Source organism: Aspergillus thermomutatus, assembly GCF_002237265.1.
Source record: "Aspergillus thermomutatus strain HMR AF 39 chromosome Unknown NODE_106, whole genome shotgun sequence".
Classification (NCBI taxonomy): domain Eukaryota; kingdom Fungi; phylum Ascomycota; class Eurotiomycetes; order Eurotiales; family Aspergillaceae; genus Aspergillus; species Aspergillus thermomutatus.
Genome location: NW_020798155.1, coordinates 43094 through 68257, shown reverse-complemented (window position 1 = coordinate 68257; position 25164 = coordinate 43094). Strand labels below are relative to the sequence as shown.

Genomic DNA, 25164 nt, shown 5'->3' with positions numbered 1-25164 from the left:
AACGGAAAAGGCTAAGGATCGAATGTATCGAGTAGCCGGACGTCTCAGTAGATCACTTGGACTGAGTAACCTCGATAGTCCGGTGAAGCGTCACTTCGTCAAAAGCCGCACGTCGACTGTTCCGAGGGTGCCGAGGTGGGGGATGATTGATGGTTTGTGTAGTTCGACAGCAATATAAAACCGTCAGATATTGCTTAAAAGTAGTGGAAACAGCAGTTGAAGAGCTGCTTATATGGCTGGGGACGAAAAGTGGACAATGGAGAAGGTGTGCGGAGCGCAACAGGTTCTTTTGGCTTTTTTTCGCCAGGAAACGTGACTTCGGACGGGGAGCAGGTCACGTGCAGATAACCCGGGGCAGCCCGACTGTACCAGAGCAAAAACAAAAAGCTAACTGGCTTTGCCACTCCCGTCTTATTTTCTACGCGCCTTTTGCGTCAAAGTTTTCACATCTGAGGCAATGATGAGCCTCTTTAATCATGCAAGGGAAATAGCAGAGAAAATTTTCCATCACAAAAGTCAAATACAGGCTCGAAAAGCCTTTACTTGGCATCCCGATTATCCGGATCCTCATAGAAATATATCTACCTACAATTGGGGGTATAAGAGAAAGAAGAGAAATATATACAAGTATGTCAGAAATAAACCTAAGAAGGTAGATTCCATATGAAATTCAAGGCACCGCCTTCGTATGCTGGGAATTGCCCCATACTGCTGATATTGAATGGCGCCATGGATGGGTCGAATGGAAGGGACAGCCAGTCATCAGCAGCGATGTCGTTCAGTGACGGAGTGAATCCCATATCTGACATATTCTGGGGAACTGGAGCATTCATTATCAGTGGGGCATACTCGTCACCTGTGGCACTTGCGTATGATGGAGGCGCCATTGAGTGCTGTGTCGTTGACCCACGCCGTCTTTTGAGACTCTTAGATGACGCGAGTAAATTCCGTCGCAAGCGCGACACATGAGTCTCCAGCAAAGTAGCATAGCGTGTGCTTAGGTGAATATCGTCCAAGGCATTTGACCTCAACGCTTGTATGGTTCTTTCAAGGACATCCAGCGACTCGCGGAACTTTGCTTGACGCGTTCCCAAGCTGAGTGCCTTCATCAGAAATATGGATGCGCTTGTGATCCTGACGAATATCCGAACTGGTGAGAACCGTAGTGCCCCGATTTCAGCAAGCTGTGTGACCTTTTCCAGTATCTGGCAGCATCCGTCGATAACTTCTTGGATGTATTCATAATCAATGGGGTCAATGTTCATGGGACGAACTTCTTCCTCATTGGCGTTTCCATCTGCAAGCGCACGTTCAACTACAGCCTGCATTCCAACAGAGTGTGTATAAACGCGGACAAAGTGGTATTCAATGAAGATGTCGTCATAGAAGGGTTTGTCATGCACTTAAGTTGAAGTTAGCTGTCAAAAACCGCAAGATCTGGATGTATGATAACTTACGTTGCGGCTGAAGATATCGCTCCTTCCACTTGTCAAGTAGTGGACGAAAATGGTCCAGGAGGTCAATATATCGCCCACTCTGAAGCTGCTGTCGTGCGAAAGCAACAGAAGGAAAGAACATGTCAGTGACGGATTTGGCGAGTTTCGTCAGGTCCATCCAGGAGTCCATGAATGTGAGCCATTCTTCCCCATACTGGCTTAATTCTCTAGATGTCTGTCGATTGAGGATGGAATGGCTCAAGCCTTGCGGCATGAGCGATACGCATCCTATCCGCCACGCTAACTGATTGATATATACGTACAACAACCGTTGCGCCCGCTGCCGTCGCAGGCGCATCTGATCCTTTGTCATGAACCGTTCGTATGCGACAAAAGCATCGCGTGCTTTATCTCCGGTCCCGTAGATGCCCAACTCATGCGCGAGAGATAATGCAGACCCGAGGAGCATCCATGACATCTGGTCAGATCGTTTAGCGGGCTCGCTCATGTCTTTTGCCCATCGCTTTACTGACGAGGTCTCCCCTTCATCTCCGCATTCTGTGGTCTCCAGATCTATGGTTACCAGATCGGAATCCCATCCATCACTTTCTGGAGGAAAGTGGAGCGAGCGTGGATGCCAGTCAGACATGAGCAGTAGCGCTTCTATGGTGCCTATGTTTCGAATTTTCGGCTGTGAAGAAAGTTCTTGCCCAAAGATGAGTCTCGTCACCAGCTGCTGGCAGTGTTGCCAGAGTCTGTGATGAATAAAGAAATTCCGCGACTGGCCGCCAGCACCAGGGAGTACATGGTATCGGGACGATATCATCAGGATCGTACAACAGAGAACAGGGTCCTGTGCAATCAACCAACGGTGGTTCTTATGATCGGCATAGAAGTCTGTCAACACTGGAGATAGTATAGACATGTTTTTGAAAAAGCTGTAACCATTCTGTCGTTAGCAGCAGTCTACATTGGATTTGTGTAAGGATCACAAACAGATCAATAAACGTCACAGATTCTCTAGCTGTGAACCAGCCCATCCTGACGAATCGGCACGCCTCCCAAACACTCAAAACGTCTTTCGACGCATGTGAGAGCTCCACCGGACGCATGGCCTTTTTCAAGACTTCTGGGGGAACCGCGAGGTCTATTTGCTTCGAGGAACCTTCACAAGTGACAGCACGACGTGCTCGAGACGGCTCGTTTTCAGGCAAAGAGTCCGATTCTATCACACTGTCTTCCTGACTCTGTGCAGTGGCGGCCTCGAAAAGAATGTTGAGGGCATCATTTCCACTGGAAACGACTGTGCGCATCATCGAGTTGGCCAGATTCGATGTAGATTGAGTCCTGTTGGATCGGGCATCAAGATCATATGACTGGCGTGAGCTGTCTGCCCCATCTGCACGACTGGCGCCATGGCTTACAGTAGGGCCCTGAACAGGCGCTGGCGCGGTCGCCTCGCGTGTAGCAACTACGTTGTGTGGGGCATCGGTCGTCAATCTGAGCTGTGTCCTTGAAGAAAATTCAGCTTCATCTTCTGATCGCCCTGTATCTTAGCTGTGAGTTTGAGTCTGAAACACCAAGACAGCCCATAAAAATGTAAGCTGCGTGTTGAACATGGCCCACTACTAACCTCGCTTCTTCACCCGCTCCCAGGCCCTCTTCTCGTCGAACACACACGGTTTCTGTTCCCTGCGACATTTCGCACAAGGAGGACCAAGAGGAAGTCCATCCGGTCCCGTCCCCAGGTCACACTTAGCCTTCCGTTGCCGGCAGGATATACAGGCCTTGTAGGCCCGTTGATAAGTTCGGTCTGGATGGTTTCCGTGTCGGGACGGCCTCCGAATCTCCATGACTACCAGCTTATTTAGCGTGGCCAATCACATCATGGTAATTAAGTCAATCTGTAATGCGGCAGATAATGCTGCTAGGAACGTGGTAGGGAGATTTGAAAACTGGGCCTTCGGATTGGGTAGGCCGAAAATGGGACATTGCATCGAGATGAAAAAAGGAACAGAAAGCGGGAATTTCGAAATAGCCGTCAGTTTCCGCCTACGGAGGAATGAAATATCCGGCAGGGGTTCATCTTCTTCAAACAACCACCAACGATGATGCAACTTCTAGGATGAGATTATTATTGTTCCTTTGGAAGCAGAATCAAAGAGCAATGTGACACTCTCGAGCTTATTTCCACGAACCTCGGGGTAATTTTACTTCGCTGAGGGCCATGTCGTCAGTGTCACACAGCACGGCCACTATCTGCAAGCTTTTCAAGGGATATCTAGTCCATGTAGTCCTTGATACGCTTAAGCTAAGGATAGGATGATCTACAGATATTCAAGACCACAAAGACTAAAACTTCGTACCCGCGTATACTCCACGAGTGGCATGTCTAATTTATAGTGGGGAACATATTGTAGCGGAACCATCTCCATCTGGGCATGTCCATATCATTCAACGCAGTGCTACCGAGCGAGACAAGACAGTCCTCAATCTCAATAGCTCAGAAGCTCCGGTGGACCTATGTTACTGTTCAGTCCGGATAGAGCTAAGACCACATATCGAATAACCTCGGAAATGAGCGGAAAATCGAGCGCTCAGGTTCGGATGTTTGCAGTACCGGAAGTATTCCGCTTAGGACGATACTATGCAACACCAAAGCTATTATTGGGAGCAATCGACTGTGTTCGTCTAGTCAGAATCAAGCAAAAGAACACCAAGAGAGGTAGATTCCCATTCGCATTATGCCATACCTACCATGTAGGTTAATACGAAGTATCCGTCTCTTATGTCAAAGCATATGTATAGATTACCGTTGCTCATACCCCACGGTCATGTCCTCCGCACCTCCGCACGTAAACGATCAGGAAGCATACATGTAAAGCTCATTTCCTTCGACCTGCCCAAGTGCTACATAATCCAAGAATACCATCTACTGCATCCCACAGTCACCAAGCACAAGGCACCATGGCGGACTCAACAACTCCCAAAATCACCCTGTACACCTATTTCCGCTCCTCCTGCTCAGCGAGACTCCGCATCGCCCTCAACCTCAAATCCATCCCTTACACTCCAATAGCCGTCAACCTCCTCAAAGGCGAGCAATCCTCCCCTGAAAACCGCGCTCTCAATCCCTCCGGCACAGTCCCCACCCTGATCGTGGAACACCCCTCCAAAGACCCCGTAACCATCACGCAATCACTCGCAGCGCTCGAGTACCTCGAAGAGATCACCCCAGCCTCATCCCACGCCCTCCTCCCACCAGCCTCCAACCCAGAGGCCCGTGCCGTAGTCCGCACCCTCGCACACATCATGTCCTGCGACGTCCAGCCCGTCACCAACCTCCGGATTCTAAAACGGGTGGCCTCCTTCGGCGTGGACCGGGCCGCGTGGTCGAAGGATCTGATCGAGGATGGCTTCCGCGCGTATGAGGCCATCGCGGCTAAGAGTGCGGGAACTTTCAGCGTGGGCGATTGCATTACCATGGCGGATGTGTGTCTGCTTCCTGCGGTGTGGGGTGCTGAGAGGGCGGGGGTGAAGGTGGAGGAGTTTCCTACAATTCACCGGGTTGCACAGCGGTTGGAGGAGGAAGATGCGGTGAAGAGGGCGCATTGGAGGACGCAGCCTGATACGCCGGAGGAGTTTCGAGTGAGTTTGTCGTGAGAGGGATGGTTTATTTGAGATTTGTGGGACAGAGCCTCGGAGTCTTTGTTGGTAATGGGTGATCTCGCTGTGTGCACGTTTGGCCCTGAATATCAACTCTTCAGCGTCTGGACTACTTAATATAGCTGTGATAGTTCATAAATCTCAACATGAGAAAAAAGGTCATAATGATAGTCTATCTTAATTTCGTGCTCATAGCTAGCTTATAGAAAACATCCTTTTGCGGGGAAAAGATACAAGAAAAGAAATCCATGATCATGAACAGCTTAGAACTCCAACTTGAGGGCTGGAAGAATTGTGCCAACGCAGTCGCCGAAGCCAACGTAATTTCCTTCCGTGCCAGCCATGCCGCGTAGAATGACAGTATCTCCATCCTCCAAGAACAATCTTTCCGAGCCATCCGCCAGCTTCAGAGGGTTCTTGCCATTGGTTTGCTCGAGAAGACTGCCCTGAGTCTGATCCTCCTTGCCAGAAATGGTACCACTGCCAAGCAGGTCGCCAGTGTTCATGTTGCAACCTGTGATGGTGTGGTGCGCCAGCATCTGAGGGAACGAGTACAGCAGGTTCTTGGCGTTGCTGCGAGAGATCAAAGTAGGCTTTCCACCAGCGTTGGTGATCTCAACCTCGAGAGGGATATCGTAGGCATTAAGTTCGCGCTTCTCGCGCAGGTAGGGCAGCAGCGATTCCCGGTTGCCGGGCTCCAGACCAGCGGTGCGGAAGGGCTCCAAGGCATCGAGTAAGACTACCCAGGGTGTGATGGTGGTGGCAAAGTTTTTCGCATTGAAGGGTCCCAGAGGAACGTACTCCCAAGCCTGAATATCACGGGCCGACCAGTCGTTCATCAACACGACGCCAAAAATATGGTCCTCGGCCTCATCAATGGATACGGGCTGGCCCAGCTCATTGGTCTTGCTGACAAAAGCGGCCAGTTCCAATTCGATGTCCAGTCTCTTACAGGGGGAAAAGGTCGGCACCTTGGGGTTAGCGGCGGGGTTGGCCAGGATCTGACCATTGGGACGGCGGATAGGAGTGCCCGAAGTCACGACCGAGGAGGCCCGGCCGTGATATCCAACAGGGAGATGCTTGTAGTTGGGCTGCAGGGCGTTCTCAGGACCGCGGAACAGCACCCCGACGTTGTAAGCATGGTTGAGACCAGCGTAGAAGTCGGTATAGTCGCCAATCTGCATGGGGACATGGTTGGTGACCTCGGACAAGGGCAAAAGCGCCTCCTGCTGCAGGGCGGAATTGTCCTTGAGAATCTGGGGGAATGGCGTGTCGGCACGGAAGATGCTCTGAATATATTCACGCACTTGACGGTGCACAGGACGGCCGAGCGCTGCAAACGCGTTCAGAGTAGGCTGGCTGAATACGCTGAGATGAGGCTGGATGACGGGGAGCTGTGAGAAACCTCCCGACGAGGCGAAGGCGCTCAGATTCAGCGCATAGTCACCGATCGCAACTGCAGCTACACGAGATGTGGCCTTTGCAGAGGAGATGATACCGAACGGAATATTTGCCAGAGAAAAGGGCGAGTTCTTGGGAATCTGAAGCCACGAAGCCATCGTGATGAGGACGGTAGAGTGGGGGAAATGGGTATCAACGGGTAGAACAAGGAGATCAAAAAGAATCTTTAGATGACTTGCTCAAGATTATCCAGAGCGACACAGCGATATTAAAAACAAGATTCTCAACTTCTGTCTGCCCCTCACATCCCGGACTCCTATTCATCCCCTCCATGGACGATTCCGTGGGGACAGACACTGCGGAAACAACCCGCATTATCCGCTTATCGCCGGCTGTTGTTGACGTCTTCCCCTCCGTCGCCAATTCCGCTGTTCAACCCACCCCCGCAGTCCAGATGGCCCATCACCTCATCAGCTTTGCGGACGAGAATTCCCGCGATGATGGCCGCGGCTGGTGTTGACGGCTTCTTGCATTTTCGTGCTCACGAAGTGTTCGGATCATAAGAAGACCAGCTAGTCCCTCCTCGGCTGGAATCTGGATCCTATTGCAGTCTTGCAGAGTCCCCTCAGTCACCGTGTCCGTCAATTTGCGGGTATCCGACATCATGCCTGTCACACAGTTCTCACATCCCGATCCTTACTCATATCAAATTGGCTTCGACTCCTATCATGAGTATGGGCAAAAATCATTTGCATCGAATTCTCAGAGCTAATTGATCCTTTAGGACGGAAGCCGTTGAAGGGGCCCTCCCAGTAGGGCAGAACTCCCCTCAGAAGGCACCCCACGGACTTTATGCCGAGAAGCTGTCTGGAACCGCTTTCACTGCTCCGAGGCATGAGAACAAGCAGACCTGGGTATACAGAATCCTCCCTGCTGCTGCGCATGAGAACTTCAAGGCCGAAGATGCCGACTCCTACCACACCCGCATGACCACAGAGACGCACAAGCTACATCATATCCCCAACCAGCTAAGATGGGATCCCTTTGACTTGGATGAGACTGTGGACTGGGTCCACGGCCTGCATCTTGTTGCTGGCTCCGGAGACCCCACGTTAAAGCAGGGTCTGGGTATTATTTTATATGCTGCTGGGAAGGATATGGGAAAGGAGGCCTTTTACTCGGCGGACGGTGACTTTTTGATTGTCCCTCAGCATGGTGTGTTGGACATCCAGACGGAGCTGGGAAGACTCATGGTTCGCCCTAAGGAAATTTGCGTGATCCCTCGCGGTGTCAGGTATGTCATTTCCTCGTTCCCACCACACTAACTTTAATCATCGGGAGAAAATCCACTGATCTTGGACTATAGATACCGCGTCACCCTTCCAGCAGGCCCCGTGAGAGGATACATTTGCGAACTCTACCAAGGCCACTACCAGCTACCGGAGCTGGGCCCCATCGGTTCTAACTGTCTTGCCAATGCGCGCGACTTCCAAGCCCCAGTCGCCTCATTCGAGGATGAGGAAGAATCGACCGAGTGGCGCCTTTACAGCAAGTTCAACAACACCCTCTTTTCCGCACGCCAGAACCACACACCCTTTGACGTCGTCGCCTGGCACGGCAACTATTACCCGTACAAGTACGACCTTGGTCGCTTCAACACCATCGGCTCCATTTCCTTTGATCACCCTGACCCCTCAATCTTCACTGTCCTGACCGGACCATCAGACCATGCGGGTACCGCTATTGCTGATTTCGTGATCTTCCCGCCTCGCTGGCTGGTGGCAGAGAACACCTTCCGGCCTCCATGGTATCACCGGAACACCATGTCCGAATTCATGGGGCTGATCTGCGGCAACTACGATGCGAAGACAGGCGGCGGTTTTCAGCCTGCAGGGGCCAGCCTACACAACGTCATGAGTGCTCATGGTCCCGACGCGGATGCTTTCGAGGGTGCCAGCAATGCTGAGCTGAAACCTCAGAAGGTTGGCGATGGAAGCATGGCATTCATGTTCGAGAGGTATGTTGTGATAGAAGCTATATTGACCGACTCATTTGCTGACCATCTACTTAGCTGTCTCATGGTTGGTGTGTCCGAATGGGGTCTCAAGACCTGCCAGAAAGTGCAAGAAGAATACAACGAGCACAGCTGGCGTCCACTGAAGAGGCACTTCAAGAACCCTAACAAGGCCTAAATAGGAAGATGAAAAACTCACGTGCTGCTGCTATTGTGTTTGCTTGTAAAATTGACTATATACCATTTGTCTTTCTATGATTAGCCAGCGCACCTTCAGCTAGATCTAATGAAATGCTCATTTTATAGCACTATCAATAATCCTTAAACTAGATCGGATAGAAGATGCTACAAACTACCAAACAACTCTATCAATGTCACAGAACCCAAATCCGAATCATGAATTGTTGCGCCAGGATACAGATCATGGTATATTTACAAATTCATTAAAAAAAACTTAGTCGTCAAATAGACCCCTCAACCTCCTTCCTCAACGCCTCCTTGACAATTGCCCCACACATCTTCGCGTACGGATTCGTCTGCACAGCCAACTGCTGGGCAACCTTATTCCCATACCTCCCTCCAAAGAAGAAATCCCTACTTGCCATCTCCTCAAGTTGATCGGGCCCCAGATCCCGGAGCTTATCCGGCCCACCTACCATCATCATACCATCTGAATTCTTCTTCAACCTCGCAGCCTTGAGCAACAGATACCCGCGATGCGTATGCGAGTCTGCCAGGATCCGCGCCTGGACCGTCGAAACCGGATCAGCCGGCGACCTGGGCGTGCAGAGAGAGATCGCCTTCCCTAGATCGGAGAAGAGGCGCGAGGCTGGTTCAGTATTACCCGGGTCGAAGATGGCTTCATCTGGGTCTGTCGATGTCTCTACTGTCTTTTCGATGTGCATGCGGAGGGCCTGGGCTCTGTTCACGTAGGCGGATGGGTAAGTCGGGTGCTCGGTGATCAGGGCGTCGAGGTCCCTGATAGCGGAGGTGATGGTGTCGGTCGAGACCTTTTCGGATTGGAGGTTGTGGATGATGTTCAGCTCGCGGGCTTTGAGAGACTCGTGGTCGCTCGCTGAGATGTGGAGGTCTTCTGGGAACGGGGAGAGTGATGGGTCAATTGTGACGGCTGAGGATGGGGATGATTCGGCGTCGAAGAGAGCTTGCAGGACTGCAGAGTCGTTTGATGTGAGGGAAGGCCGACTGGCTTGGATTGTAGTGCCTGTAGCCATCTTGTCTGGTGTTTTGATATCGCAGCTGAAGAAATGGATGATGCGGTAGTGTCAAGGATCGCTGTTCGACGAGCACAACAATTATTCCAAGAGGTTGAGCATCAATCTAAACAAAGCTCCAGCTTCGAGTATGAGCTCATCAAGCCAATAATATAAATTATTTATCGATGTGGTTAGGATACTCCCGGCTCTTTGACGCTTTCCCATCTAATCGTCACCTCGGCCGGATATTTGTTCAAATACCCGCGTCCACCCGGGTATCTCCTCTAAATACCCGCCCGCAGCCGACTACAGCCAAAAAATGTTCGCTCCCTTTGGTTGACTGGATATTGTGAATGGATCCCGTGCCTACCGATGTCATCATGGTAGACAACGGAAGCTTCAAAGATGTTGCACACTGGAAGATATGCTTTTTATCCGTGCTCGGATGTTTGGGTAACCTTATAAGAGATATGACTCGTCCAGTCATGAGGATGGTTCAGCAAACCGAATCAAGAGTCAACAGCCTCTCCAATAGCTCTTATATTGCAGGCTAATCTCTTACTTTACAAGAGCAACATATCATCTACTACTCACTCCACTTCAACATGGCTCCCTCGGCTATCTCTACGAGCCCTCCACCAACTGACCGGGTGTCCTCAAGCCTTGCCAGCTACAGAGGCTATGACCATGTCCACTGGTACGTAGGCAACGCAAAGCAAGCTGCCTCGTACTATATCACCCGCATGGGCTTCAAGCTCATCGCCTACCGCGGCCTCGAGACAGGGTGCCGCAGCATCTGCTCCCACGTCGTCCGCAACGGCGACATCACCTTCATCCTCACTTCGCCTCTCCGGTCTCTGGATCAAATCGACCGCTTCCCACCTGAAGAGCAGGAACTGCTCAAGGAGATTCACGCTCATCTCGAGAAGCATGGTGATGCGGTCAAGGACGTTGCTTTTGAGGTCGACTCGGTGGACTCCGTCTTCTATGCCGCGATGAACAACGGTGCCAAGGTTATCTCTCACCCTCGGACCCTTGAGGATGCCGACGGTCAGGTGCGAGTAGCTACTATCCAGACTTATGGCGAGACCACGCACACTTTGCTCGAGAGGGGCTCGTACCACGGCGCGTTCCTGCCAGGATATCGCCTGGAAACCGGGGCTGAGGACCCGGTCTCTAAGCTGCTGCCTGGTGTGCACTTGAAGCGGATTGACCACTGTGTCGGAAACCAGGATTGGGATGAAATGGACAAAGTTTGCGAATAGTAAGTGACCCGCTTTAGCCATGGGTCGTCCTGGTACTGACTGTTACCAGCTACGAGAAGGCTCTCGGTTTCCATCGTTTCTGGTCTGTTGACGACAAGCAAATCTGCACGTGAGTATTATTTGTCCAACAGGACATTACCGCAGAAGACTGACGCAACTCCCAGGGAATACTCCGCTCTCAAGAGTATTGTGATGGCCTCGCCGAACGAGGTGGTGAAGATGCCCATTAACGAGCCCGCCAAGGGCAAGAAGCAGTCCCAGATCGAAGAATATGTCGACTTTTACAATGGCGCAGGCGTTCAGCACATTGCTCTTCTCACAGACGACATTATCCGAGACATTACCAACCTCAAGGCTCGCGGTGTCGAATTCATTAAGGTTCCAGACACATACTACGAAGACGTAAAGGTGCGACTGAAGAAAGCCGGGTTGACTCTCCACGAGGACTTTGAGACAATTCGCAGCCTGGACATCCTCATTGACTTTGATGAGGGCGGATATCTTCTGCAGCTGTTCACCAAGGTATGTCACTGCCAGGTTTTGAATAGGCAGCCCTAGTCAGTTACGCTAATAGAGAACAGCACTTGATGGATCGTCCCACCGTCTTCATTGAAATCATCCAGAGACACAACTTCTCCGGCTTTGGCGCCGGCAACTTCAAATCGCTCTTTGAGGCGATTGAGCGTGAACAGGCCCTCCGTGGCAACCTTGTATAGGACTTCTGGTGTTTTTCGCTCATTCGTATTTTTCCACTGATTTCTGTTGGATACCAGACATGTAGCTTTGCATTGTATATAGCGTTTGTTGATAAAATGAAGCAGGCTTTAGTTCTTTCAGGGTTGGACAAAATATGCAACAAACCTTACATTCCTTTCTTGCTGTCGTTTGTAGACCATTTCATTCAGTCCTATTCACCGCCAGATATGTCCAAGGAATCATTCACTGCTAGACTGAGAGGCTCAAAAGCATTCACCGTTAGTATATCTCTCTTCAACCTATAAGACCTACAGCCTTCCTTTCCTAGTTTCCCTCTTGAGTCTCATACAAAATCTGTTGTTGGCTCCTCCTGCTATCAGCTACCCGGAGGACAGGCATGACAGAAATAATGCTTTGCTCACCTATCTTCTTTTGAACTGAAGGTGGCATGATCAACCCATGTATGTATCTGCTCTGTCCTCTGGGGTCCTTACCATGCACTTTTCAGGGATACCGAACCGGAGGCAGCTTGAAAACGACCATATTTCGACCATGTCGGTACCGATCACTACGACACCGACCACGACGACATGGCTAGTAAGGCTAAGTACATGGACAGAGCGTTGTCCCAGCCAAGTCCAACTCCATGGGTTTACGCTGACGGGGCGGGGAAGAATTGGAAACTTGTTGAACCAATAATCCACGACACACCAGTGCCTCCTTCTTATACCAGACTTTCGGACCTTCAGATCTTCAATGTGGTGACGAGCAACATCACTCAAGCCGATAAACATAAGAACTGGCCACTTGATTTCGGTGCCAGAGCTGAGATAAAGCCAGACAGGGCACCTCAAAGCCCCACAGTACATATCGGCCGCGGCTCGAAGCTGTACTACGCCGTCTTCGCTGAATACTACGTCCTCTGTGGTTCTCCATGCAGGTCGCTAAAACAATGGCTGGCGGGCACCTGGAGCAATGGCATCTAGCGACATGAGGAGGTAGATAAGCGCGGTATCTGCAAATACACCGTGAGCGATCTATAATACCTAACAATCAAAAACAGCAATGGCCTTCGGTGGCTCCAAGTTTTCTCAAAGTTTCTCCGTGTTTGACTACGGCGACATTGAGGACGATGATGATGGTGATCAACTACTTCCAACTGAAAACGATACGTCGATACTTGCCTAGTCAGCGGATCAATCGTGAAGGAAAAATTTAGGATTCCTACACGACTTAGAACCCTTTTCTTGAGCGCCTACGATGTGCCCAAACCCAAGAAGTTCAGGCAGCAGTTGCCACCAGGACATATTGAAACATTGCTGCAACGTCCATATCCATTTCGCATCAAGGTCAGGGTGAGTTTGTATATTGTTCAAATAATGTATCAATTTGCACGGTATTATAGTCTAACGGTTTCATCCAGCTTCTCCAGAGCTGGCGTGTCCCAAATTAGCACGCAGGCTAAGCTGATTCCCGGATATAATTTCGGGGGGATCATACTTAGAACGCCAGCATGTCCGTCTACAGGTTCGACACAAATCAGGTTGTCGTCTGAAGGACTTCGATCGGGGTGTCAGGGCCCGGATGAATCGCATCGTTCCTCTTTCTCTCATAGGTATTCGACGTCACACATTCTACCTTTCCTCATGATGGAACCCCTGAGCAATACGAGATATGCCACCATCCAAAACAGGAATTCAGGATATGCCGCAGCAGAATTCGAGTATTCGCATCATCTTCAATATTCTACTGGCAAATTTCACTGGTGATCAGCCGAAACTCGTCCCGATATCACTTGCCCTGTCCATCCAAGGGTTAGTTGGCAGATCACTAGCATGCATCTTTTTTGATCGATGATCATTTCTCAGTTTCGACAAAGTCTCACACCGTCCTGGGGAGGTTGTTCGGTTTTACGGCGCTAAACCAGCGGGTGAAGATGCTTGGGAACTTCTGCTGCCTCAGAAGCCTCCGATTGAGTTCATTGACAAGCCACCGGCGATAGCATCATCCTCTTCATTCATTCGCGACCCACTGCTGATCGCATCTATAAGATCAAAAGGACCTTCCCTGTCGTCATCCGGCACTTCAGCCGTTCCAAACCCCCGAGCCGTCACCAGAAAAAGCCACATGCCTGAATTTGGTGCTCGTCTCGCTGCCGAATGGACTATCGCTCTGAACGAGAACACTCCCGGCTACCCCCTAACAACCCATTTGAAAAATCCTAGGCGGTGCCTTGGTCTCGTTTCCCAGCTGTCTAGTTATGGCAACAACAGAGGTTGTGCTATGGCAAAACATTATACTGGCGAGAACGAAAACATGTTGCTGGACAGGTCAGGGCTTCTGTTTCCAGTGGAAGGAAAGTGCATCTCAGAAACTGATGAGTATAGCAGAAGTGCGCAATCTGGATGGCAAGCCGACTATTCCCTGTGGTATGACAGTGTCAATTGCGGTACAAGCGGTTACCTTGTCAGAGTCATTGTGGAGAGAAAGACATAGACAATCAGCCAAGTATCAACAAATTTTCGGGGTCTTGATGTTATCCATGCATATAGGAACGATGTTAGTTGTTGTTCTCAGCCAAGACGGATATAAGACCTACCAAACGGAAGGATGGATTGCGTGGTGAACTCTGCCTGATAGCCCCTCTCATATGGAAGGAACGAGGATGGTAAAGAATATCACAGTGAGATAAGTTGCCGTTGGCAGTTCCTGCCCTTTTGAGGACGAAGGCAAGCCTATATGGCCGTCCACATGCCCTTCCCCCATTAGCGAGCATTTCAACGGGATACACAAGATTGGCGCGCATTCACTAACCTCTCGTTGATCTTGCGATATCACAACGGTACGCCCCTCAATCTCCTTACTACATACTCTTGATGTTGTACTGATCGACTTATCCAGATTAGCGCTTTTTTCTTCTTTCGAAGACTATGGATATACAGAAGTTTACCAAGACACAGCCATCCTACGCTCAAGACTGAGAGGGGAAATAACCGTGCACACTTGACAGTCCTCAAGACACGGAGAGAAGCACCACATGTCCATTGGCTCTTTATAAAGTCGCAGCTCCCCATTGACGGGTTCCACAAGATTTCGAGGGGTAGAACCCCCTGAAGGATAAAATGCTCTCCCGAGACAGCCAAGCACCATGACTTCACACGTTGAAAGCGGCGGTTCCCATCACGACACATTGAGTTCCACCAAAAATCTGTTGCAGAGCTTCGAACAGGCGAGACATTCATTTTGAACTCGGTAGGTATCCTCGGGACGCCAGGGCATTTCTGGCTCTGAGCCTGTTTGTCACTATGACACCAAGCAATAACCTCTCGGGGTCGTCTCTAAAGATGACCTTGCTTATAATGTTTCCAGTAACGCCGGTTAACAGCAGGTGTCTACCTGAAGAACACAAAACGAAGACGGGCTGTCAGGTCCCTCGGGCCTATTTTCTTCCAACTTCAATCTATTACGCTGAAGCTGGATCCTTGCAGTGGCTAGGTGAATAACATGTCAATCTTTCAAACATGATTGAATGATGAGTACACATGAGCTAATCGAAGCACAGTACCTACAATCCGGTTACTGGAGCATGACAACTTCCTATAGTATCAACTTTATATAGGCATGACCCACCTACGTCATGGTCCAATCTTGAAGGTTAAAGCTATGGTTTCTCCTCTGCATGCCGCCCTCAACGCGTGCATCTTCCAATCTTTCATGGAGGCGAATCACACCACCCTAACTCTTGACGAGGCCAGTGCATTATGGCAACCCCACTGTCCGTTCGCCTATCTAGAACACCTCAGTCGACAGTTCCTGTCAGGTACAAGTTCATCGCAGGATTCAGTCATATCACGGTCAAACTGAACGAGTCCACTGCAGAAACCTTCTGTCAAACAAAATCCTGGCCCTTCCCCTTCAGCCTCGGCTTATGAACAAATTCGAAGAACCTGTCCTGGCCAGAATTCGGCCCCTAAGGCCGAGATAGTGACTACAAAAGCCAGATGCGCTCTCTGTTCAACAGGATCAGGAGTTTGTGCAACCTGGGCCTTGAACCCTCCTGTTCCCGAGGGACCATTTCACTACCGGGAAGGCCATACAATCATACATACATAATTGATGCAGATCTCTCTACTTTTCTGATCCACAAACCAAACCTATCAAGCTTCGAACTTTCATGTCATCTAGAAAGGCGACCTACTTGCGGCCCGACAGTATCTCAGGCTTCAATGCCGTTGGCCGTGCTGAGATGGGGGCTCCAGGGCTGCTTTGTCGAGAACGGTCGCTAGACCCTAATTTTGGCACCTGAATCTCGATATGAGAATGGCGGATTACCAGACCAGCATCATGCGGATAGCGCGGATTCATCCACTCACTTCCCAGAGGGGAGGCCTGGGGAATCCCCAGATTCGGTGTTTGTGAGTACACCAGAGTCCAGACCCGCAGAATCAAACGATCGGTGAAATCAAGACGCCATGGACTTTCAAGCACGGCGATCATTCACATCTATAGGGATAGGGGACCATCCCTCAGCCTCGCCCTCCACGCCGCCGAGGAAGCCGTCAACGTCGCCGCCGCCCGCACCATCGCCGCCAGCCAGGCGGTTCTCAGCCACACAGGCACCATAGAGGAGTGGCGCCGGGCCTACTGGGCCGAGCTCGGACCAGATTTCGGAGATTATCTGCTCCTCGCTCGACCACAAAAAGATGCCATGACATCTGCTGCGGGATACCTCGAGCATTACAATCGCTATCTGCCATTACGCTGCCCTCCCACTCTCGATATCGCATCCCGTACAATTCGACCGATTTTCACTTACTATCACTCATGGCTCACCAACCAAGTAGACAAGACAACCAGGTCCGATTGAGCCTGAACCTGTCAGCCGAACCTACCTTTTGTGAGAAAGAACGCACTATGATACATACACCACCAACAAAGCAGCGACTGCACGCCATTCAGTTCCCAGAGCGGTTTCAAATCAAGTGCATTTTGATGCAAAGAAGTCAATTATTTGGAATCAGTGCTGTCGTCGCAGTAATGCGACTTGTATAACCGTACGTATTGCAAAGATTGACAATAACCCAGCCATGTGCTAACGTCGGGTAGACAGCCACTGCAATGCTCGAAGAATCCCACGATCCCTACTGATATCTCAGGGTCTCCAACCGCTTTGCTAACCCATCACTTTGTTGAAGTCGTCCCTAAACGCAGTATCAAGACGTACTAAGTGTCTCGAACGGACTGATCTTCGCAGACAACTTGCCGAAGATCTGGAGGCCGCTCTGGACGGGGCAGCAGCAAGAAGAGTTACGTGATCTAGAAGAGTTTACGACAGCGGCAAGCACGCGTCCACCAAGGACAGAAGCTCGGAAAAGACCCCAATTAGCCAGTGGCCTGCTCTATCGGAATGGCTAGCACACCAATACCTTTCTAGGAAAGGGGAAAGGTATCTCGAGGACAGAGCTCATTCAGCCGAAAACGATTTACCTTTGTGTGGCGCACCAACGAGTCAAGAAAACCCCAGAAGATTTCTGAAGAGCACTTTGAAAGGACCGACTTCAGCGACCATGAGATCGGAGTCATACACTCTAAGATGAACGACACAGTTGAACAAGAAAGGTGTGTGAAGGATACTCATTCGCCTACTCTTCCATATTAGATTTAGTGCGACCTCGCCTGCACCGTACACCTCTCTTTCGTCTCATCTCTCTCAGATAGTTCTCTTAGACAGCATCATTATCGTACATTACGATCATATTCTCTCTCTCTCGTTCTCACAAGGTGGAATAGTTTTCCACGGAAGAAGGAGTGGGCAAAAGAGAACAATCCCAACCAAGATCAAGAGGTGAAGTGCAAGATATAGATCGTCGGCTGTGCCCGAAACTCGAAAAGGAATATCATTTCCCTGCGTGAGGCGCAGAGGTGTGGAAGAGTTCGAAGGCATAGGCCTGAGGGCAGCGAAGCAAGAGTGGAGGCGGGGGGAGGGCAACATTATGTTGCGACTGGGGCGTGCGGTGCGGACCTTCGTCCAGGCAGTCGCCAGGCTCGAAGCGGCCCGGGAGGGGATGAGAGACCTAGAGGGGGCGGCGGGAGCCTAGGGCAGAGGCAAGGTGAGGAGGAGAGGTAGACGGGGTTAGGAGAGGAAGAGGAGGGGGGTCGGGCCAGTCCACCGGTGCCGTTAATGGCTTCAGCGCTACAACACCCGCACGGCAACAGAACGCCTCTGTGTCCCAAAGGAGTTCAATAAGCAAGTATTCAAACAGGTGCGCGATGACACAGGACATGCAGGATTCAACAAGGCGTATGCCATGCTTACTGCGAGTGATTTGCGAGATTACATTCGCAAATGCCCGACGTGTGGAGCATGCAAAATAGCAAAACACAAGCCGTTCGGACAACTCCAGATAGATGAACACCCAACAGAAGTTCTGCAGGTGCTATGTATTGACATGGAAGGATTCTGGCAGTTTCGTTTTTTAGCCCAACGAGTAGGATGGCCCGAACCCGCTGTATAGGGGCCAATAATAATTGAGCAGGAGCCTACTCGCTTTGAGGCATGTCCAATCGGGCATTTCGAGTTATTTTTTCTGTATAGGACTGAGCTAACCCAGCTGAAGGCACCTCTAATCTCCCAACCAGTAAAGTCCCAACCATATGCAGGAAAGCTGATTTGCATTGTACATTGTCGAATGGACTAGTCATCATCCAACGGCTGATTTAATACACGTTGCTCATCATTCATCTCGGCGGGATGCTACTATAACATGTTGATGCAAGTCTATATGCTGAATGAAACCGATCTCCTCAGTGCGTTACACCCATAATGCTGTACAAGGCGGCAGGCAGATGATGACATTTGACTGCCGAAATCATCACTTCTTCGAGGAACTCGAAGCACCTGGTTTTGTCCCTCCCAGGCGTTTATACTTTCGTGGATCTGAAGCTCGTCAGCGTAGGAAGAAATCACCAATAAACAGGAAGCATACCCTTTCGACTCATCAGAACCTTGTTCCTTGTACCCTTTCCTCCTTCCCAGAACCCACTTCCTGCCTTTCCAACGAGGACTGCACGGCATATACCGCAGTTCTCGGGCCGGTAGACTTGTTCTCTTGAGCAGAAACCACTAGGAGACGTAAGAAGGTGTTAAGCTCCAAAGACCATGCGGCATGTACTTACCATATCATGCGGTTTGCATGTTCGTTCGGATGATCTGTAGCTGCGTCATGGCACCTAAACAAGTTAGTCGAGTATCACCATGAGGACAATGACTTGTAGCAAATGGCCATGGCAGACTCGAGCAGCTATCTCTGGGAAGGGCTGACATACTTGTCACATGGGAAAACCTTTGCGCAACAGCTGAACCTGTTGAAAGAGTAAGTGAATGTGAAGACAGCTGAAAACTTGCGAGGGACGGTAATACCTGAACCATCGATAGCTTTTACCGTAGTGCATACACCGGCCTCGACGAGGTAGCTCCTGACCAGCGACAATGCCAAGAGTCTCTTTTGGCTAAAGAATTTCTAGGTAAGACTTGTGACTCCGGCGGCCAGATATCTTGCACATACCTTCTTCCGCTGTGGAACACGATCACGAGAGGTGACTAGAACCGGTTGTCAACACATGCTTGCCGAGGACAATTGCTGTCACAACTCACATGCAGCAGATCCTACGATCAAGAATTTGACCTCGGGGATTTTGAAGACTGATGTCCAATAGTTAGTTAAGACTCAGGGTTTAACTCTTTGTGCTTACCCATTTTACGATGGCACTGACGGCAGGAAGCCGATGCACTCTCGCCGCGAACTGCAACGACGCCAGGTCCGGGAAATGTGGTCGAGCATTCTGCGCAGGTCGGGATAAAGCTACTACAAGGATGTGAGAGCCGTTCGCTCGAAGTTCGCGGACACTTAGAGGCCCCTACCTGGGAAGAAGGTCGACAACGGTACAGCCGTCCAAATCCAGATATCCCGCGCGGGTAGAGTTCGCATGCATCAACTGTCTTCGAAAACCTGGCAAGAGCGTAGGTTAATATGGAAGTGATTGTAAAGCTTTGGAATGAGATATTCTTACCAAGACTCATTGTGTTTGTACACTTCTTGCACGTCTCGACTTTCGGAGTCAATACATCGCTTTTATCCTTGGTCTGCGGAATATTTTTCACGTCCATGTGCTCTTTGCATCGATCGCACTTGATTGTAATGTAGAGACCAACGAGCTCCAGGAGCTCAATGCCATACAGCTCCAGGTATGGGAAGGAAAGGGCCACACCACGTTCGGTCGTCTGCGCGGGCATGTCAGGAACAGGAGCGCCGCCGTCCTCCTCGTCCCCATCCTCTTCTGTGGAGTCGTCTTCTGATGTCAAGAATTCTGAGACCTCGCTGCCCTCATCACTATCTCCTGCACTCCATTCTGGAGGACGTGGAATGAGGCGAATGTGGGGTTTGTCCTCTACTTCAAACATCGGATTATTTGAGCCAGACGGTGCGGATTCCTCCGGCAGATCCACGGAGTGCGTGGCCGGTTCTTGCTTCAGTTCCGATACAGATTCCAAGGCGGTCGTCGCAAGAGTGTGCATATTGCTTGTCAAGTAGTTGATTTGGGACATCAGGTTAAGCTGAGCGTTTTCTTTCACCCACTGCGAAAAGCCAACTTCGACAGACTGGGCTTCGGGAGATCTTACACCCTGAAGCTCAATTGAACTGGGTTCGAGAGGGTACAGACGAGGCACCAGCAACTTCACCGTCTTGATTGGTCGAAGTGAAATAGGTAGGCGTTCCACTTTGGGGGGCTGGACAGGAATAACGAAGGACAATTCATCTCGAGACTTCTGAAATAGGGGCATTCTACCGAGGCGAGCCTCGATTTGTTTTGTTTCGACTGCCCTTCTTCGTTCCGCCTGGGCTTTTTGTTCTGCGGTGTGAATTTTGGACGCATTCGTGACGGACGCCATTGGCTTTGGAACCGGTTTTCGTTCTGTTGCAGTTGTATCAGTGTGCGATACATGTACCTGCTCTGGCGCTCGCCGCTCCTGTACTTCCTTGCTGCCAACATTGGGAATAAATTTGAGCGTGGGCCCTCTTTCAGTGGTTGTAAGCAACCGCTCCAGATGCCGGTCGAGACTGTTCATCCAATTCAACAGAGTTCCTCGGCCACCGGTCCTCAGCGTACTGTCGACAATATCATCGAATCCTCGCTCAACATTGGCTTGGAAAGCTCGTTCCATATCCGAATTAATGACTTTTAAAGTGGGTCTTCCTTGTCCGGGATAGGACAGCGGCACATGCAGAATGCATTGCAGCTTATCCAATTCAAATGGAAAATCGGGGTCAGAAGGGGTCATTTCAATCGTTAAGGATGTTCCTGATCCATTCGTGGTTTCCTTTGGATGAAACCTTCGTCTCATCTGATTGATCTGAAATTCCCGAGGGTTCGAGCTTTCTAAGGCCGAAACTGGCCTTTGGCCTGCGTGGGAGGTTGACTTGGCTCCTGCTTGAGGAACAACCTTGGTGTCCTTTGTGTCATTGATGGAAAGACTTCTAACATCGGTAGCTACACCTTGTAAAGGACCCTGGGAATTTCCAACCCCATTGGCTGAGCCGGCCTGCACTTGCGCCCCAGGCTGTGCACTCTTCCGTTGAGAATCGGCTAAATCATGGACATACGGACAAGCATCACCGGCGCGACATCCTTGACGCAAGTTAGAACAGAAGGTAAATGAACGACAATGAAGGCGAGGTTTCAGCTGGTAAAGACTTCAAGGGGTAAAGACGGTACAATACAGAACCTCGAAGTATCCGATCTTCAATCGCACAAGCGACTGGTCTCCAAACAGCTAATACGCGAGCCAATAGTTCCAAGTACAGCTGCCAGGAGGAAGACAGCCAAGCTCGAAGATAGCGAATAGTCACACGCAAACGAAGGCAGCAGGAAAAAGCACAACAATGTGACAGGCACAAAGACTTACCCTTTTGGGAAGTGAAGAAGCGGCATTTAGCCCTCCGCTTTGGGGTTGACCGATTGGTAGCATCTGACCGGCTGGACACTGTAGAACCTTGAGGCTGAGCAGCCGCCAACTCAGCACCAGTGGCCAGTGGTTGACCTATGTCAAAATAAGGGTATCATGGTGAGCGCGTGATCAAAAAGGTTGCGGGCCGCTGGGTCCGATTCAGAGGAGGGAAAGGGGCCAAGCAGCGCCTTCAGCGCGTACTGGTTTAAAGAAAACAAACTGTCAGGATATGCATGAGAACAGATGTGGAACATGCGTAGATCGACAGAGACCTAGGCCTGCTGGGCTTGAAGAGAAAGAAAAAGCAAATCCTGCTGCGGGACCATTGAGTCCATGATAGGAGAGAGTCTTGCAGTCTGAAGCGCAGCCCTACTGTACTCTGTACAGGATATGAAAACAAAGAGTCTTACCATTGGTAGAAAACCCAGGCCTGTTCAAGCCATCAGGCGCTCCAAGACCGCTGGTGGAGTCCATCCTACCGATATAGTGTCAGTACAGCACAAGGCAGTCTTCAATCAGATCACGCGGGAAGCGATAAACATTTACCACAGAGTTCAGCACAAAAGCTAAGCGATGATAATAAGATACCTTCGTGCAAAGGACTGTGATGACTTGTCAGTCAGTCAATCCTAGGACTCTTGGGACACGGGCGGAAGTACTGTGATCAACCTGCCAACGCAGAGATCCGGTGACCGCGAGATCGACGGTGGCTAAGAGATGTATAGAAGGGCAAACGATGCAAGAGGTTAGAATGCAGCAGTAGTTACGTGAGAAAATGTCGAAGCCAAAACAGTAGAGATCAAGCGATGAATGACGACACTCGTAATCTTATCACGAACATATTATTGCTAATAGAAATCGCGATATACCTGGTCGTCGTCGTAGTAGTATCAACAACCGTGATGATTGCTGACTGATGATCGTTTCCAATCAAGGGCGGTCAGGCGACACGTGATGTAAGATGGATTCTCTTCGAATCTTGCAAAGACAACACACAAAAGATCTTGATTCAAATCATCCATGTGGTTCAGGTCTGATAATAAGAAGCATTAAATCTCTCCAAGAGTGTCATCTGCCTTCACGCTTCTCCGTGTTAATCTAAAGATACAATGCGGCGCAAACGAACAGTGATTGATGACCTCATATTCCGAAGATGTGGGGAAGTATGAGTCTGGGGATGACTGACAACTGACAAGACTCATCTTGACTATTCTTGAGTCACTAGGAGGAACCACCCAACGCAGACACGCAACCCGCAATCCCGGATGTCTGTAGTCAGACTTTTCGCAAGACTTTGGTCTCTTTTGGGGTCAATGTAGTCAATCTGCTTACTCGGCATGCCCTTGATCTTACCTTGCCTCTGAACATGAACCAAGATTAGCTGCAGACCAGCGTCTTGGAGGCCGTGATCTACGAAAGATGACTGCTTGATTGCTATAGCTTGGTGGTGACTCTAGCTCCTGAAGTCAATCAAAATATGAATCGAAAGCACCGAGTCAATTGCCATGTAATCCATGCTCAACAACCAGTTTCAAAATAGCCAAGTTCATCAATCCTCCATATCTCGACGGCCGGATCTTTTTACCGTGGGGATGACGCCCGCCAACTGTTATTTTGTGGCGGGATGATATTTCTTACCATTCATGAGCAAGCTCTGCGTTGATGAAGTCGCACTGTGGCAGATGATACCAATATCATCATTACGTATCATCAGGAGCCACCTCTGACCTTTCCATGCACATCAGCATCGATTGCATGCAGTCGGCAGCTCCGACTCGCATATGCATTGTAGTCTGGCCTGTCCATGCAATGTGTTAATATCATACAAAGCTTGTAGGTCGACACTGAGAAGGACCTCTTATAGTTATGATGCTGCTTTGATCATATCTAGGGAAGAATCGACACCTGGGGGTGATGGTGGTAAATGTAATAAACTTGTACCAGTGTATGTATCTGTATGTTTGAATACAAAACAGAACCTGACGACGTTACCATACATCAAACGCACCGGGATCTTCCCACCGGATTTGGAGATCTAGATCAAAAGCAATAAATGGAGTATTCCCGATCTATCTTGACTTGACAGTTGATACCTTCCCTCAAGCTGGCATCTCTCATGATGTTCATACATAATAATTATCTACTGTCCGACCTTGATAATCAATAAGCGAACGCCATCAATATATTTTGACTCGGAATTTAGCGTCGCGCATCCCGTCAAAAGTTCACTAAGGAATTGTCCCAACTTCCCCGCCAAATCAGAAGCCATCTAGACCCCTCCCCGCGCGCCTCCAAAATACGCTCCAAGCTGAACTTTTCCCCTGCGGAAGATGAAAACATCGGAATGCAACCTGGGTCCACTAGACGAAAATAATCAGGAGCGCTCCCGAATCCGGTAAGGCGCTAGTACCCCGTCCCAGTTACCCTTCAAGTCACCAGACCTGAAAATTTTTTGCGGTACAACTACAAGCCCTGTAACCTTTACCTACGGATGTTGAGGATAAGATCAGAATTTCACGTACAACAATAATAATGAGGTCAACATTCGCATGAAGGCATGATTACCCTTTCAACTCATTCGGCAATACAACTCGTTGGAGGAATTGAGGGACTGAGTTTTTCCGGTATTAATCCGTCCACGGCACTGACATCAAATAATTGTCAAGGTCTCGACTCTTCCAGTTGAGCCTTTTAATTATGGACTGCGGAGGACAGGACGGAGGACGGAGAACGGAGCAGTCCTCTAAAAGTTACTGAAACCTTCCGGCTATCCACCCACATTCAGCCCTGCTCACCAATCACGATAACTGTAATAAAGGAACCCACCATTCTTGGCGAATCAGCGCCGGAGGGGTACGTATCTCTCAGCACCCGAACATGTTTGACTTGGATTTTGAATGGTGAGGTGGTCAAGAGTAAATATCTGTTGCTCGTATCGGTAGTGTTCAATAAAGCCTTCTATTATCGTTCCACAGACTCTAGTCGAACTCTACCTGCAATGCCTTGGAAGTTAGCTCCAGCGGTGAGGAGGAGAGTACTCCGACGCATGTACTCGGAACTACCCCTCGAATTTAAAGTGTACTGTCTTCCCCGCTCTGTGAGAGTCATGGTAGTACAAAGTACGGAGTACCTCAAGGTCAAATGAAGTTGTACCCAACAAGGTTCAAGACAAACTGAACCCACGGCTTGTCACTTGAACAGTTCAAACCGACAACGGGACGGTCAAGAAGAACCTCCATCTTTTCCGACTACTTTTTGGGCATCAATTCCGTATCCTCAGTATTCGAAAGATGCTCGGGCATTGATTTGCCCACCGGCCATAGATCGGCTGGATACGTATTGAAGCTGAGCGGAGCCTGTTTTCAAATCATGCGTAATGTAACGGTATCATACCAATTGTTACCTTCCAAATTCTCCGAGAATGTTGCACAGTAATCCAATCCGCCAATCATGAAATTTCAGAAAA

The 25164-nt window shown here is 49.9% G+C and overlaps 8 protein-coding genes across 8 annotated transcripts; 4 read left to right on the top strand and 4 right to left on the bottom strand.

Annotated features, from left to right (window-relative positions):
* Window positions 1-644: 644 nt before the first annotated feature.
* On the bottom strand, window positions 645-3137 carry CDV56_106727 (putative C6 transcription factor; the record flags this gene model as incomplete). The annotated part of the gene is made up of 4 exons (XM_026760346.1): window positions 645-1402; window positions 1458-2374; window positions 2433-2948; window positions 3070-3137. The coding sequence occupies 4 exons, from the start codon at window positions 3135-3137 to the stop codon at window positions 645-647; spliced, it is 2259 nt and encodes a 752-aa protein (XP_026614060.1).
* Window positions 3138-4403: 1266 nt separating this feature from the next.
* Window positions 4404-5099, top strand: maiA (maleylacetoacetate isomerase MaiA; the record flags this gene model as incomplete). The annotated part of the gene is made up of 1 exon (XM_026760237.1): window positions 4404-5099. The coding sequence occupies one exon, from the start codon at window positions 4404-4406 to the stop codon at window positions 5097-5099; it is 696 nt and encodes a 231-aa protein (XP_026614059.1).
* A 266-nt stretch (window positions 5100-5365) lies between these two features.
* Window positions 5366-6661, bottom strand: fahA (fumarylacetoacetate hydrolase FahA; the record flags this gene model as incomplete). The annotated part of the gene is made up of 1 exon (XM_026760140.1): window positions 5366-6661. The coding sequence occupies one exon, from the start codon at window positions 6659-6661 to the stop codon at window positions 5366-5368; it is 1296 nt and encodes a 431-aa protein (XP_026614058.1).
* Window positions 6662-6834: 173 nt separating this feature from the next.
* hmgA (putative homogentisate 1,2-dioxygenase (HmgA)) lies at window positions 6835-8695 on the top strand (the record flags this gene model as incomplete). The annotated part of the gene is made up of 5 exons (XM_026760006.1): window positions 6835-7016; window positions 7080-7235; window positions 7288-7797; window positions 7870-8520; window positions 8575-8695. The coding sequence occupies 5 exons, from the start codon at window positions 6835-6837 to the stop codon at window positions 8693-8695; spliced, it is 1620 nt and encodes a 539-aa protein (XP_026614057.1).
* Window positions 8696-8978: 283 nt separating this feature from the next.
* Window positions 8979-9749, bottom strand: hmgX (the record flags this gene model as incomplete). The annotated part of the gene is made up of 1 exon (XM_026759947.1): window positions 8979-9749. The coding sequence occupies one exon, from the start codon at window positions 9747-9749 to the stop codon at window positions 8979-8981; it is 771 nt and encodes a 256-aa protein (XP_026614056.1).
* A 587-nt stretch (window positions 9750-10336) lies between these two features.
* Window positions 10337-11712, top strand: CDV56_106198 (4-hydroxyphenylpyruvate dioxygenase family protein; the record flags this gene model as incomplete). Its single annotated transcript, XM_026759817.1, has 4 exons — window positions 10337-10995; window positions 11046-11105; window positions 11161-11518; window positions 11578-11712. The coding sequence occupies 4 exons, from the start codon at window positions 10337-10339 to the stop codon at window positions 11710-11712; spliced, it is 1212 nt and encodes a 403-aa protein (XP_026614055.1).
* Window positions 11713-13366: 1654 nt separating this feature from the next.
* CDV56_105879 (uncharacterized protein) lies at window positions 13367-16559 on the top strand (the record flags this gene model as incomplete). The annotated part of the gene is made up of 3 exons (XM_026759498.1): window positions 13367-13506; window positions 13561-14121; window positions 16208-16559. 3 exons carry the CDS (start codon window positions 13367-13369, stop codon window positions 16557-16559), a joined length of 1053 nt encoding a protein of 350 aa, XP_026614054.1.
* Window positions 16560-18564: 2005 nt separating this feature from the next.
* On the bottom strand, window positions 18565-22172 carry CDV56_105456 (uncharacterized protein; the record flags this gene model as incomplete). Its single annotated transcript, XM_026759075.1, has 11 exons — window positions 18565-18629; window positions 18679-18815; window positions 18869-18922; window positions 19113-19201; window positions 19258-19292; window positions 19347-19394; window positions 19445-19557; window positions 19614-19701; window positions 19763-21379; window positions 21657-21791; window positions 22109-22172. The coding sequence occupies 11 exons, from the start codon at window positions 22170-22172 to the stop codon at window positions 18565-18567; spliced, it is 2445 nt and encodes an 814-aa protein (XP_026614053.1).
* Between the last annotated feature and the right edge of the window lie 2992 nt (window positions 22173-25164).